Genomic DNA, 14,254 nt, shown 5'->3' on the forward strand with positions numbered 1-14,254 from the left:
CATGTAATTTGACCCGCTGAACCCGAATTTGAGGTCCGTTTGGCCCCTACACCCTAGGATTTTGAGAAAACTGTAAAAAACCGAAAAAAAACGGGAAAATTGGGGGTTTTGGTGATTGAAAAATTTTTTTAGATTCTAACTATGCATGATTTTCATGTATTTCGATCTGCTTTATACTTATCTGAAGTGTACTCAGACCAGCAGCCATTAAAAGTCTAAGTAAATCCCGAAAAACCCATGAAAATTGCGAAAAAAAACAAAAAATTCCCAATATTGTGATAAAAAAAAATGTATTGAGCTAAATATATGATGATTTTCATGTAGGTTTATCGACGACATATAAATCTCCAACTTTTATAACTCAGACGTCTCGAAAACATCAAACAAATGTGCAAAAACCCCGAAAATTGGAAAAAAATCAAATGTAATATAATAAAAATCGAGTTATTATTCAAAATAAATAAAAAAATCATATCATTCGATCTGTGGTGCATAAAAAAAAGTATTTCGTCTTAAGACTTAAAAAATTAATTTTTCGGAAAATATCATCAAAACCCTTTGGATTTGAATTTTAATTCGTTCTCCGCTTATATCTCACCCTTTTATCTTCAAACGTCCTGCATAAAGGGTTTCTCTTTCGTTTCCTCTCTTCTTCGGGTAAATCTCTCTTCAGAGTCCAACAATGATCTACCATCATATTGACATCCACTCATGTTTTGATGGAATGTTTCTTCTCTTTCTTCACTGAAATTACCAAGATTTTCAGGAAAGTGTGAAAGATGAGATTGTAAATAGTGCAATTTTGTATTCACATTCCCTAAAAATTTCGAGATACTTCCTTAAAACTTCCCCAAGCTGCTCTCTCAATCTTGTGCATCTCATACTCAAGATTAGCATCCTGGAATTGAGTCCGAATTTGGGGTACATAAAAATTCCTTCTTTCAATTTATTGTCACTTATAGCTGGAAATTTTTCGTCCAAGTACTTAACACAGTTGCCATTTTTATCGAGAGCTTTGACAAAATGCTTCATAAGGTCAAGCTTGATATAAAGTGGTGGCAGCAAGTACTTGTAAGGATTAATGAGAGATTCTCGCATAACGTTGTGAGAACCATGATTCAAATTCTTTCTTGTTGGCCGTTCTTTTCTACTGTAGGGAATTTTCCGATCGTGACTATCCTACAAACATACAAGAAGGGATATATTGTGAACCAGATTGTTGGCTTAACTAGTGTAGCAATTTTCAGATCACCACAAACTTTTCAATGATTTTTGGTCAAATGAGCTACTGGAGTCGGTGCTTTGAGACTTCGCTTAGACAAAGCAATGAAAAACTTTCACTCCTCGTCCTGAAAGTGTTCGGCTTTAACTCATCAATCAAACTTCTTACATCTGAACAGTCCACTAATGAATTTTCGCCGTTTTAAAAATGTTATCAGATTTTTTTTTTTTCCCTATCACGATAAAAATAAGCTGTTGTATTTTTAGTTAATAAATTTTTTTTCTTTAAGCTGATGTTTCAGGGTTTTCACTTCTAGGAACTTTTGGGCTCAGAATCGATTTCTTGCTTAAATGCTTGTGCCTGTAACCAGGGCACCTCCACGTGGTGACGGCGGGCAACAGGACCGTCTGGCATAGTCCCTGGGTTAACGGCTTGAATGCCGTCATGGCAGGCACAAGTAATAAGTGTTTTACGATGCAGGGACCCGGAATCCCAGTATCGGCGTCTGGTCAGAGTGAGAAAGCAGGCTCGCAGGCGTCGTCATCAAGTGACTGCAGCTCTTCATTAGTGGGTGACTTGGCTTCTGAAGCGTTTAATATGACAAGAAGTGTCTCTCACATATGTAACAAAACTCCAATTGCTTCTGTTACATATGTGGAGAATTTGAAGTAACGAAAAGTCGTAGATCTTTTTCAAACAAATTGAAAAATGTCTACGAAACCTGCTTCGGTATCCAGATTACGAACTGGGAAGCAACTTGGGTACCACATTCACTTTGCAATCGGTGTCACACGATGCTTACTCGTTGGGCGCAGACGAAAAGTAAACAGTGCTTGAAATTTTCAAAACCTGTGATTTGGTCTGCACCAACGAGTCAAAAACTGCTATTTTTACACGACGGAAGTTTCAGATTTTACTTCGACAACCAAACATAAAATTCAATATGCCAACGTAACATCAGTTGTGCCAGCAGAAAAAGTTTTGAATGTCGAAGAACCTGCAGCTCCTGAACCAGTGAATGAACATGAAGAGATGGAAGTTGAAGATAACTTTGAAGAAATCGATCCTGAACCCGAAGAGATCCATTCTGAGGATGAAGAGTACATCCCGAGTGGTGTTCCTAGAAGTAAAGACCCTGAAGTCTTCGATCAACTTGAATTGAATGACCTTGTACGAGACTTAGGACTATCTAAGGTAAAAGCTGAACATTTAGCCTCAGCTTTAAGGAAAAAAAAATTTATTAGCTAAAAATACAACAGCTTATTTTTATCGTGATAGGGAAAAAGAGTTCCGGAAGTATTTTACAAAAGACAGCGAAAATTCATTTGTGTACTGTTCAGATGTAAAAGGACTGATCGATGAGTTGAAGCCAAACACTTACAAAGACGAAGAATGGAGGCTTTTATTGACTCCTCTAGGCGAAGTCTTAAAGCTGTGCTTCTTCATAATGGAAACTTATTGGCACCGATTCCAGTAGCTCATTCGACTAAACTAAAGGAGACTTATGACAATTTACAGGTTGTATTAGATAAAATAAACTATTCAGAACATCAATGGAAGGTTTGTGGTGATCTGAAAATTGCAACAATATTGCTAGGCCAACAATCAGGGTTCACAAAGTACCCCTGCTTCTTATGTTTGTGGGATAGCCGAGACCGAAAGAATCATTACATTCAAAAAGAATGGCCAACAAGAACAAATTTGAATCCTGGTTCTCACAATGTTACGCGACAATCTCTAATTGATCCTTCCAAGTACTTGCTGCCCCCACTTCATATCAAGCTTGGCCTTATGAAGCAATTTGTCAAAAGCTCTGGATAAAGATGGAAACTGTTTTAAGTACTTGGGCGAAAAATTTCCAGCTATAAGTGACGCTAAATTAAAAGAAGGAATTTTTGATGGACCCCAAATTCGGACTCTATTCCAGGATGCTAATCTTGAATATGAGATGAACGAGATTGAGAGAGCAGCTTGGGGAAGTTTTAAGGAAGTATCACAGCAATTTTTAGGGAATACGAAAAGTGATAACTACGCAACTTTAGTTGACGAGTTGTTATACAACTATAATACTTTAGGTTGCTTAATGAATACAAAATTGCACTATTTACATTCTCATCTTTCACACTTTCCTGAAAATCTTGGTGATTTTAGTGAAGAGCAAGGTGAGAGATTCCATCAAGACATTAGTGTGATGGAAAAACGATATCAAGGAACGTGGGATGTAAATATGATGGCAGATCATTGTTGGACTCTGAAGAGAGATTTACCCGAAGAAGAGAGGAAACGAAAGAGAAACCCTTTATGCAGGACGTTTGAAGATAAAAGGGTGAGATATAAGCGGAGAACGAATTAAAATTCAAATCCAAAGGGTTTTGATGATATTTTCCGAAAAAATTAATTTTTAAGTCTTAGGACGAAATACTTTTTTTATGCACCACAGATCGAATGATATGATTTTTTATTTATTTTGAATAATAACTCGATTTTTATTATATTACATTTGATTTTTTCCAATTTTCGGGGTTTTGCACATTTGTTTGATGTTTTCGAGACGTCTGAGTTATAAAAGTTGGAGATTTATATGTCGTCGATAAACCTACATGAAAATCATCATATATTTAGCTCAATACATTTTTTTATCACAATATTGGGAATTTTTGTTTTTTTCGCAATTTTCATGGGTTTTCAGGATTTACTTAGACTTTTAATGGCTGCTTGTCTGAGTACACTTCAGATAAGTATAAAGCAGATCGAAATACATGAAAATCATGCATAGTTAGAATATAAAAATTTTTCAATCACCAAAACCCCAATTTTCCCGTTTTTTTTCGGTTTTTTACAGTTTTCTCAAAATCCTAGGGTGTAGGGGCCAAACGGACCTCAAATTCGGGTTCAGCGGGTCAAATTACATGGGAATATATGTGGCGCGTCCCAAGTACAGACAACTTTTTTTTTTTTGTGTGCCGGTGTAATTAATAAGAAACTCGCAAATGCTATTCAATTAATTATCACTTAAGTAAATAGTGTTATTTGTTATAAGTTGTTATTTAAAAATGTTTCATGTTTACATCAGAGGTGTAAATAATAAACAAATAAATTCTCATAGAAAAGTGTTACTGAATATCTATCTTACTATTACATTAACTCTCATTCTCTTTCTTCATTCTATTATTTTAATATTTACATTTATTGTTAATTTATTTTATTTTTCTAATCCTCTATACAATTTTTATAATAAAAAAAATACAACGAGGTATTACAGCGCCGAGTTATTTAATTCTATATATGTTCAAGAGAAAATCTCAAGGATTTGCGAAATGATATATTTTTCTTTGTTCATTAAACAGCTTATTATAGAATAGTTATTTCAAAAATAATTCAAAAACATGAATAATTTATAAATAATTAATATAAATTAATAAATAAATAAATAAGATGAAATGAAAAATTACAGTTACGTTGACCCGAGGAATTTAAACAAGTATTATCAGTCAATTATCGGACGGAAAAGAACTTCTATTGTTAATTGTCGTAATCCAAGGTCTTTATAGTAATGTTAGAGCCCATTGTTTATACTTGAGGAATTTATGCCAATCAATAGTTTTAAAATTTAAACGAGCATATCATCTTCAACTTACTCACTAAGCTCATTGCTCACTAACTATTATTACTCATTATTATTACAATCTAATCCGGCTGATTATATTGCAATAAATTTATTTCAGTAGTCACTGTTTAATAATACGAGAGTTGAGTTTCACTTTAAGCGACTGAACCACAATGCGTAAAACTCGTGGGCTTCTCTCGCGATTTACACTGAATAGCTTCCTCAAGCATTAAGTGGACCATTTTACTAATGATATTAAATTTTTATCTTCAAGATAAAAAATTTTTATTTCTTTTCTAAATTTTATATTCTTGTTAAAATTTTTGTAATATTTATCAAAAAAAATTTCTAATGTAGAATTAAATTAAAAAAATTTTTATCTTAAATGTAAAAAATCGGAAAAATTAAAAATTTTAATTTCTTCTTAAAATTTTTGTAATATTTTGCAAAAAAAATTTCTAACGTAATATGAAATTTTTTTATAAAAATATTTCAATAATTTTTTTATTAAAAAGTTCTCTCGTGATTATATAAAACAATAAATGACGGATAGGAAGATTATACGATAGAAATTAACAATAATAAGGAAGCTTCAATCATATAATCATAAATATATTTAATAATTATTTAAAAATTTTTTTAAATATCTACTAATGTAGAACTGGGATTATGACATACATAAATTGAACGCTCCATTCTCTGTTATGAAAATCTAATATTCACAAGAATTAGATACATATACAAATAGCCTCCGTAATATCTAGCACATACTTTTCTTCTTTTTGAAAATAAAAAATGATTAATAATCAAGCACATGCAACTCGCATCTAATAAGTTACTTATTGAATAAGTTTCATTAGCACTAGATGAACATTTTACAAAAATCTAAAGATCTGTAAACATGAAAACAAATATTTTTTTCCTCAAATATCGCTTGCGATTTAATAAAATTTTTTTCATACTCGTAATATCCGTCTACGTAACGATTTATGTGATGATTTAACTATTGACTCTTAATTTACCACGATGAATTATTTATAAATGTAATATATTAATGACTTCTTTTAATTTATTAGTACGATTAATGCATTATTACGTTAAATTAATTTATTAATGTATTAAAAACAAAAAAAAAAAATTTATGAAGCTATTAGAGACACTAAAAGGGATTTGGATATCTTTTCCGTTTTGATAAGTTTACTGTTCAAAGCGTATAATTATGTAATCATTTTTATTTTTTACCGTAAGATTGATGTTTTTAAGTTTAGTGGTAATAAAAATTTTTTATCTGCGTTAAAACAAAAAAAATTGAATTTTAAATTGGTGTAAAATATTCATATTAATGTTGAAACTTTAAACAATAAAAAATGATATTTTGTTTCTTTAGTTTTGATAATTAAATATTATTTTTTAATCATCTGCATATATTCTCGAAGGATTTCTAGTTTTTTGTTGCCGGCAACATTGTAATATCACGTGTTGTGTATTTAATTACTTAAAAGATTCTATGAAATGTCAAGAATCATTTGTCAATAATCCAAAGTCAATTATTAACAATGCATCGTATCAGGATTCATTATTTGTCGCTATATTAGCCAGAACAATTATTTCTGATGTAAGAAATAAAGAATATTTAGTATATATTTCTTCCTGAAAAATTGCAATAAAACATTATATTACAGTATATGACGCAGGCTGCTGATAGAGCTGCTGGACATTTTAATCGTTTAAATAAATGGCTAATTTATTTATTTAAAAATTTTAGATAAGTGTATGTCATTTATTTAAACGCACGAGCCAACTAAACAGCCAACGTCTAATCTAAGGTCTTCTCTAGTCTCTTATTTCAGCAGTATTCTCTTGACTCTTCTCTAACCCAATGATAACATTGTTTAGTATTGTTACGCAAGGATTAAGAAACATTACTAGAATTAAAATGCTGACTGAGTACAATCCACCTGTCAATGTCGTTTGGATCATTCATACCGCATCAAATAATTTTTAAACCAACAACCCGATGATTGATTTATTATTTCTGTAAAAAAAAAAATTTTTTTTATTAATAAAATTTTTTATCATTATTTTTTATTATTATTGTAAAGTGATGAAGAAAAAAATACCTGTTTTAAAAAATAATTATCTTCGAAGAATATAATTTTTCTTTTAATGTCAGAGATGGTACTAAGTTGTAAGCTGTAATTTAATAATGTTAGATAGAAGAGAAACAAGGTCTTTAGAATTTCTCGACGATGATAATCATTGGATCATCTTGTCACGTACAATAAGACTTTGTTTGTAATATAATTTACCTCTGTTGACCTCTCATGCTTTTTGGCAACGTGACACATTTTTTCCGATTCCATATTAGCAGCGTTGTTCGTATTCGAATCACTTAATATTATGCAAGTTATTTTCCTATCTCATATTTTACTATACAAAAAATAGAAATAGAAAGTTATGAAAATTTTGATTTATTGAAAAAAACTTAGTGAATTTTTTATTTGTTTAGTTTAAAAATTCAAACAAAGTAAAACTGTCATCACTGCTCATAAAATAACCATTTTTATGGCTTGTTGAAAGTAACTAGATAAAATAACCAACAGATAAAAAATCTGTGTAAATAATAATTTTAATTAGAATCTGTCATACTTTATATGCATTCTAATAATAATTGCACCACGTAACATTAGTGCGAATAGTAGTTTTGTAACTATTGTAATTCATCGTCATCTTTTATAAAATTTCACTTGGGATAATTTGTTAATTACACGTTACTGAAGATATTAAAGAGTTAAATTTTTCATTTTTCAAACGTGCGTGTCAAACGCAATTATTTAATACTTCAATAAACATTTTCAATTAGTATACGCTATTAAAATTTAAACTTTGCTCAATATAATTTTTTTCTTTAATGCTAATTTTAACAAATTAATATTTATTACACTTGTGAAATTTATTGACAAATTTTAATAAATATAAATTTCAGTTAAAAAATAAATTAATAAAGATTAAAATCATAGTCTTCTATTTTAAAGATTTTGATTATTCAGCGGACTGTAAAATAAAATTTCATCAATTTTATAAATTAAATTTAAATTAAAGTATTAAAAAGATCATTATTTTTTTACTTGTTAAAAATATGTAAGTATATACAATAAATTATTGTGAAATAATTATTTCATAAAAATTATCAATGTTTTATTGATAAAAAAATAATGACACTTTAAACTCGCAAATCATAAATATAATCTCAACTAAAATATTTTATTGTATCGTCTGCATTTCACTATCGTTTGCCATTTTTTACTTTACTTTTTTACATAGTTTGTTGAAAAAAAAATTAAAATGTCAATAAATAAAAGTCATAACGACTGTCTGGAGATACTTTTATGAGTTCATAGTTCATTTAAATGATTACACTCGACGAAGGTCATTGTTAATTATTTTTTAGTAATAACGTGATCGATAATTCACCTGGAAAACAAATTAAATAAAAAATCAACTGATACTTAACACGATAAATTATGAATTGATTATTAATTGTTCACTATTTTTCATTATTGTAACACAAAAAGTTATTTTTTATTTAAATGAATAATCGTCTGATTGCATATATTTACGAGCAAAGTCGCTCCAACATTTAAAATCTCAACTTTCATTGAATTTTTATTTATTAATGAGTTGGTTATAAAAAAAGAGGCCATCTAGTTTTACATAAAAAGTTTAATATCAATTTCAGACTACGATAAAGATGTATTAATTGATGTTATTACAACTAGTTTTTTTCTAGATTATCTCACTGACCTTTCATGATAGGAGATACTTGTTTAAAAATATAATGATTGCAATCTAAGTAAAAAATATTAACGTTCAAATTATAAGTAATATTTTATTCTAGACATAAAAAATAAAAATAAAAATCAAACAGGAAAATCGAAGTGACATTCAACCAAAACCCAAAAAGAAAATAAACTTTTTGACTAACCAATATTTAGAGAGATTAAATAAACTTTATTGGAGTTGAAGATAAAAAGTATCGACTTAAATATAATTATATTTATAATTAATAAATTTTATTTAATTTACACCTATGACGTTTAATAATGAGAGCGATAATTTACAAGTCAGATTGATCACTAATAATATATAATAACAGAAGAAAGTTATTATCGATCAATTTCACCGAATACAACATCCATAGTACCGATAATGGCAACTATATCAGCTAGGAAATGTTTCGGTCCGAGTTCTTGTAAAGCTGCTAGATGAGCGAATCCGGGCGCCTTTATTTTACACCTGTATGGCTTACTGCTACCGTCACTTACGAGATAAACTCCGAATTCACCTTTGGGTGCTTCAATGGCCGTGTAGGTTGCACCCGGTGGGACTTGGAAGCCCTGGCTGTATAATTTGAAGTGATGGATCAACGACTCCATGCTTGTTTTCATTTCACTGCGACTTGGGGGTACGATTTTGTTGTCATCTACTTTTATTTCACCAGCAGGCATTTGATTTAAGCACTGCTCAATAATACGGAGTGATTGACGCATTTCTTCAACACGACACAAGTATCTGAAACAATTATTTTTTTTTTTTTTATTTAACACTAGCTGTTACTCGTCCGCTCCGCTGGGCACTTTATAGAATTGCATTTTTAGATCTAGGCTTGAAATTTAATTAAAGTATTGTTTTGACTTGCACAGATTCCAAATTCTGTCGAATTGGCATGTACTTTTTATCTATGTAATTATTCTAGCTAATATTTATTGTAACTTTCAATGTGCAATTATTTTAACATTCCCGTGTCTTTCTTACAAAAATGAATAATAATTGATATGAAAAAAAAAATTTATAATGAGCATTGAAAGTTTCAGTTAACCCGTAGTGGTCATTATGGGTCTAGATGACCACAGGCAATTTTTGAGTTGCTCTTGCTTCGAAGATATCATTCAAAATGGTATCTGTGGTACCATCTATTATTGTTTGAAGATTTTTTAAAATTTATGGAAATTTAAGATTTCAATTGCACAAATAAATATACTTTTTCAAAAGCTCGACATGACACCACTTTTTGTCAAAGTATGCGATATCCGGAGTAGAACCCCGGAGGTCATTTTCATTTATCTTAAAAAATGAAGTTTTTAGTAAAAAAAAAAGTCAAATTTTTCGAAATTTGACTCTCGCATTTTTTTTTTATGATTAAACAATTAAAAAAAAATTAAAAAACGATTGAGTTATCCAACGGAAGTGTTAAGAATTACTCTCATGTACGGCTCGAATGAAAATATTGAAAAGAACACAAGTAGCAACAATTTTTTCCGTGCATAGAATCAACTAGACCCAGTATGACCACTACGTTATTTTTAAGAAGTGTGACCACTACGGGTTAAAACAATTGCAAGTCTAATACGTGAAGAAATCTGAGCGGGTATCTTTTACCCATATTCCGATGATACATATGTGTCAGTTACCCAAGTCCCGATGATGATACATATCCCAATTATTTAAATTTCGATCACACATATACCCAATGATACATATGTGCAATGATACATATCATAAAACAAAACAAAATAGTTGATAAAAATAGGTAGCATCTTATTTTTTACCGGGGATTATAATTATAAAGACGCCACATATTTTTTTTTATCCGCGATTTTGTTTTGTTTTATGATATGTATCATCGGGATATGTATCATTGGGTATACTATGCGTGACATGAATTAATCCCTGTTCGTGTTGCTTTTGTATTATTGGAAATGTGTATTTTTGGACATTTGAATAAATGGATATGGAAATTTCTAAAAATGGACATTTGATTTTTTGGAAATAATAATAAAAGTACTTAACTAAAATTAGACATTAATATAAATTGACATTAAAAAAAAAAAAAGGAAATAATTATAAATGTACAACTGCACTTATGGCCAACTTAAAAAAATGAAATCCCTATTTTTGAAAATATCTCCAAATGGAAATAAAAGTATTTGGTAAAGAGTTCAAATGAACAAATGGATTAATGGACATTTTCTTAAATAGACATTTATGAAAATGGATAATAATATAAAAAGACATCAGTAAAAATAGTTAAAAATACAAATGTACAATGTTTGAATAAATGGAATAGTCACTTAATGAACATATGATTTTATAAACAATTGAAAAAATGGACATTTAAATTTTAGGAAAAGTGAATAAATGGACATTTGTATAAATGCCGATCAATAAAAATGAACTCTGTAAAAATGAACATTTAAATAAATGAACTTCGATAAAAAAAATACTTACTTAAATGGAAATTAGTAAAAATGGACATTCGTAAAAATGGACATTTCTAAAAATGGATAAATGATTTAAATTTAATTACAAATAATTATGAAGTTGATAAATTATAAAATTAGGGTTTTTGGTGTGCGTAAAGGAAAAAAGATGTCAGAAGAGCTGGGAACTAAGCTACCAAGACATCTTCTTCGTAGTTTTTTTCGGAAAACGATAAAACATCAATCAACTCATCAAATATTACAATTAACGGCTACCAAAGCATCTTCTTGTAATATTTGATGAGCTGATTGATGTTTTATCGTTTTCTGAAAAAAACTACGAAGAAGATGTCTTGGTAGCTGAGTTCCCAGCTCTTCTGACATCTTTTTTCCTTTACGCACACCAAAAACCCTAATTTTATAATTTATCAACTTCATAATTATTTGTAATTAAATTTAAATCATTTATCCATTTTTAGAAATGTCCATTTTTACGAATGTCCATTTTTACTAATTTCCATTTAAGTAAGTATTTTTTTATCGAAGTTCATTTATTTAAATGTTCATTTTTACAGAGTTCATTTTTATTGATCGGCATTTATACAAATGTCCATTTATTCACTTTTCCTAAAATTTAAATGTCCATTTTTTCAATTGTTTATAAAATCATATGTTCATTAAGTGACTATTCCATTTATTCAAACATTGTACATTTGTATTTTTAACTATTTTTACTGATGTCTTTTTATATTATTATCCATTTTCATAAATGTCTATTTAAGAAAATGTCCATTAATCCATTTGTTCATTTGAACTCTTTACCAAATACTTTTATTTCCATTTGGAGATATTTTCAAAAATAGGGATTTCATTTTTTTAAGTTGGCCATAAGTGCAGTTGTACATTTATAATTATTTCCTTTTTTTTTTTTTAATGTCCATTTATATTAATGTCTAATTCTAGTTAAGTACTTTTATTATTATTTCCAAAAAATCAAATGTCCATTTTTAGAAATTTCCATATCCATTTATTCAAATGTCCAAAAATACAAATTTCCAATAATACAAAAGCAACACGAACAGGGATTAATTAATGTCACGCATAGTATGTGTGATTGAAATTTGAATAATTGGGATATGTATCATCGGGATTTGGGTAATTGATACATATGTATCATCGGGATATGCGTAAACGACACCTACTCAAAAATCTGCCTAGTATATAAACATAACCAATAAAATTAAAAAATTCATTTTAAACAAATGATAATCGAATAGAATAAATTTAGTTACAATAAAAATTCATTATTTCTAAGTAAAAAAAATGTAGGTTCCGGATAAGTAATCACTAACAGATCATATACTAAAACCTTCTCCGAAACACGCTGCCATCTTATGGTACAAGTATTATTACGATCGGTTCAGTAGTTTTCACAGTATAATCGAACAAAAAAACCGGCTCTCTATTTATTAGTATAGATAAGCATAGAGACAAATTTTTTGATTGGGAATTATTGTTATTAATATTATTCAAATTCAGGGGCTTTCTAAATTATATCAATTGTTTATTTGTAATATTTTCGAGTTCTTCTTTGGGATCTCATTGGTGAAAATATAACAAATAAATTTTTTACTCATTACATACGAAATATTACAAATAAATAATTGATATGAATTGAAGAAGTCTTTGAATTTTAATATTATTATTACATAAGTAAATAATAATCAATATGTCAAATAATTTACCTGTCATAACAATCTCCAGAGATTCCAATTGGTACATCAAAGTCAACAAGATGGTATGCATCGTAAGGCTCAGACTTACGAATATCCCACTTGTATCCAGAACCCCGAAGCATGACACCGCTGAATCCCCAGTCTAACGCTTGCTGAGCAGTAACAACTCCAATACCCATTGTTCGTTCTTTCCAAATGGCATTTCGTGACAGTAAGTCCTCGACTTGGTCAATCTGAGCACCGTACTGAGCTGCCCATTGATAAATATCGTCCATAATACCCAGTGGTAGATCCTGAGAAACTCCTCCGGGACGAACATAAGCTGCGTGCATACGAGCACCACTTACACGTTCGTAGAACTCCATAAGCTTCTCACGTTCTTCGAATAGCCAGAAAAACGGTGTCAAAGCTCCGATATCCAATGCGTGGGTTCCGATTCCCATGATGTGGTTCAAGATACGTGTTATTTCAGCAAAGAGCGCTAGAATTTATTAATTTATTTATTAATAATTAATATTGTACTAAAAATTAATGAAACAAATTTTACCATCAATTCACTCATTATAAAAGTAAATAAACAAAAATACGTACTTCTAATATATTTAGCTCTCAATGGAATATCAATGTTCAGTAATTTTTCAATGGCAAGCGAGAAAGCCTGCTCATTGCACATCATAGATACGTAGTCCAACCGATCAAAGTACGGCAGAGCCTGCATGTACGTTTTATACTCAATAAGCTTCTCAGTTCCACGGTGAAGTAATCCAATGTGAGGATCAGCAGCTTTGACATACTCTCCTTCTAGCTCGAGCACCAAACGGAGTACACCGTGAGCTGCTGGATGTTGGGGACCGAAATTGATTCGGGTGTTTCTGACATTTTTCTCCAGTACCACCGGAAGGTCTATTGGTGGTTGGTAATCCCACTGTACACCGTCACTGGGGTACAATACTGGTCCATTGAATTGTCTCATCCATTCTCTGTCTGGATACCAAGTACCAGCATATTTCTTTTGGCTAAAATATATCAGTCTTATTATTTAAACGGGAATTATGTTGACAGTCGAAGATGTCATAAGATTTGTTAATTAGTTTTTCTTTGGAGGTTATATTATTGTTACATAATAATGGTATTGGCTAGTAAATGTTTGGTAAGCGATTAATAATCAAACTTACGTGAGAAGAGACAGACGACCTGGATTCTGCAACAATATTTTTCCATCATTAATAAACGGTCCAGATTTTTTTAATACCGTTCTCAATACATTGGTCGCCATGTTTAAACCCTTCAACCCCACCGTCCTCACTGATCTTCCTCACTGCATAAATTTTTTTTATTTGTGTTACTTAAATTTTCCAACAGATGGCAATAAGTTTATTTAAACGCGGGAATTTTTAGAATGGTAAAATTTAAAATTTATAAGACCGTC

At 30.0% G+C, this 14,254-nt stretch overlaps 1 protein-coding gene and 1 long non-coding RNA gene across 2 annotated transcripts; one reads left to right on the forward strand and one right to left on the reverse strand.

Moving 5' to 3' along the window:
- The first annotated feature begins 489 nt into the window (after positions 1 to 489).
- LOC123261326 lies at positions 490 to 9,836 on the forward strand. Its single transcript, XR_006508663.1, has 3 exons — positions 490 to 502; positions 7,052 to 7,058; positions 9,704 to 9,836. It is a non-coding gene; the product is annotated as an uncharacterized LOC123261326 (long non-coding RNA).
- On the reverse strand, positions 8,535 to 14,158 carry LOC123261318 (NADH-ubiquinone oxidoreductase 49 kDa subunit). Its single transcript, XM_044722914.1, has 4 exons — positions 14,001 to 14,158; positions 13,417 to 13,841; positions 12,835 to 13,306; positions 8,535 to 9,401 (listed from the first exon to the last, which is right to left on the reverse strand). The coding sequence occupies exons 1-4, from the start codon at positions 14,099 to 14,101 to the stop codon at positions 8,996 to 8,998; spliced, it is 1,404 nt and encodes a 467-aa protein (XP_044578849.1). The 5' UTR covers positions 14,102 to 14,158; the 3' UTR covers positions 8,535 to 8,995.
- Between the last annotated feature and the right edge of the window lie 96 nt (positions 14,159 to 14,254).

The sequence above is a fragment of the Cotesia glomerata genome, linkage group LG3 (genome assembly GCF_020080835.1).
Source record: "Cotesia glomerata isolate CgM1 linkage group LG3, MPM_Cglom_v2.3, whole genome shotgun sequence".
In the NCBI taxonomy this organism is placed as follows: domain Eukaryota; kingdom Metazoa; phylum Arthropoda; class Insecta; order Hymenoptera; family Braconidae; genus Cotesia; species Cotesia glomerata.

Excerpts from the sequence above, each read along its gene's own strand:
- LOC123261318 (XM_044722914.1), bottom strand. The coding sequence starts at position 14,101 with ATGGCGACCAATGTATTGAGAACGGTATTAAAAAAATCTGGACCGTTT. Across the intron at positions 13,307-13,416 it reads GAGAGCTAAATATATTAGAA|CGCTCTTTGCTGAAATAACA; the intron begins GTACGTATTTTT and ends AATAAATTCTAG. Across the intron at positions 9,402-12,834 it reads TCTGGAGATTGTTATGACAG|ATACTTGTGTCGTGTTGAAG; the intron begins GTAAATTATTTG and ends TAATTGTTTCAG.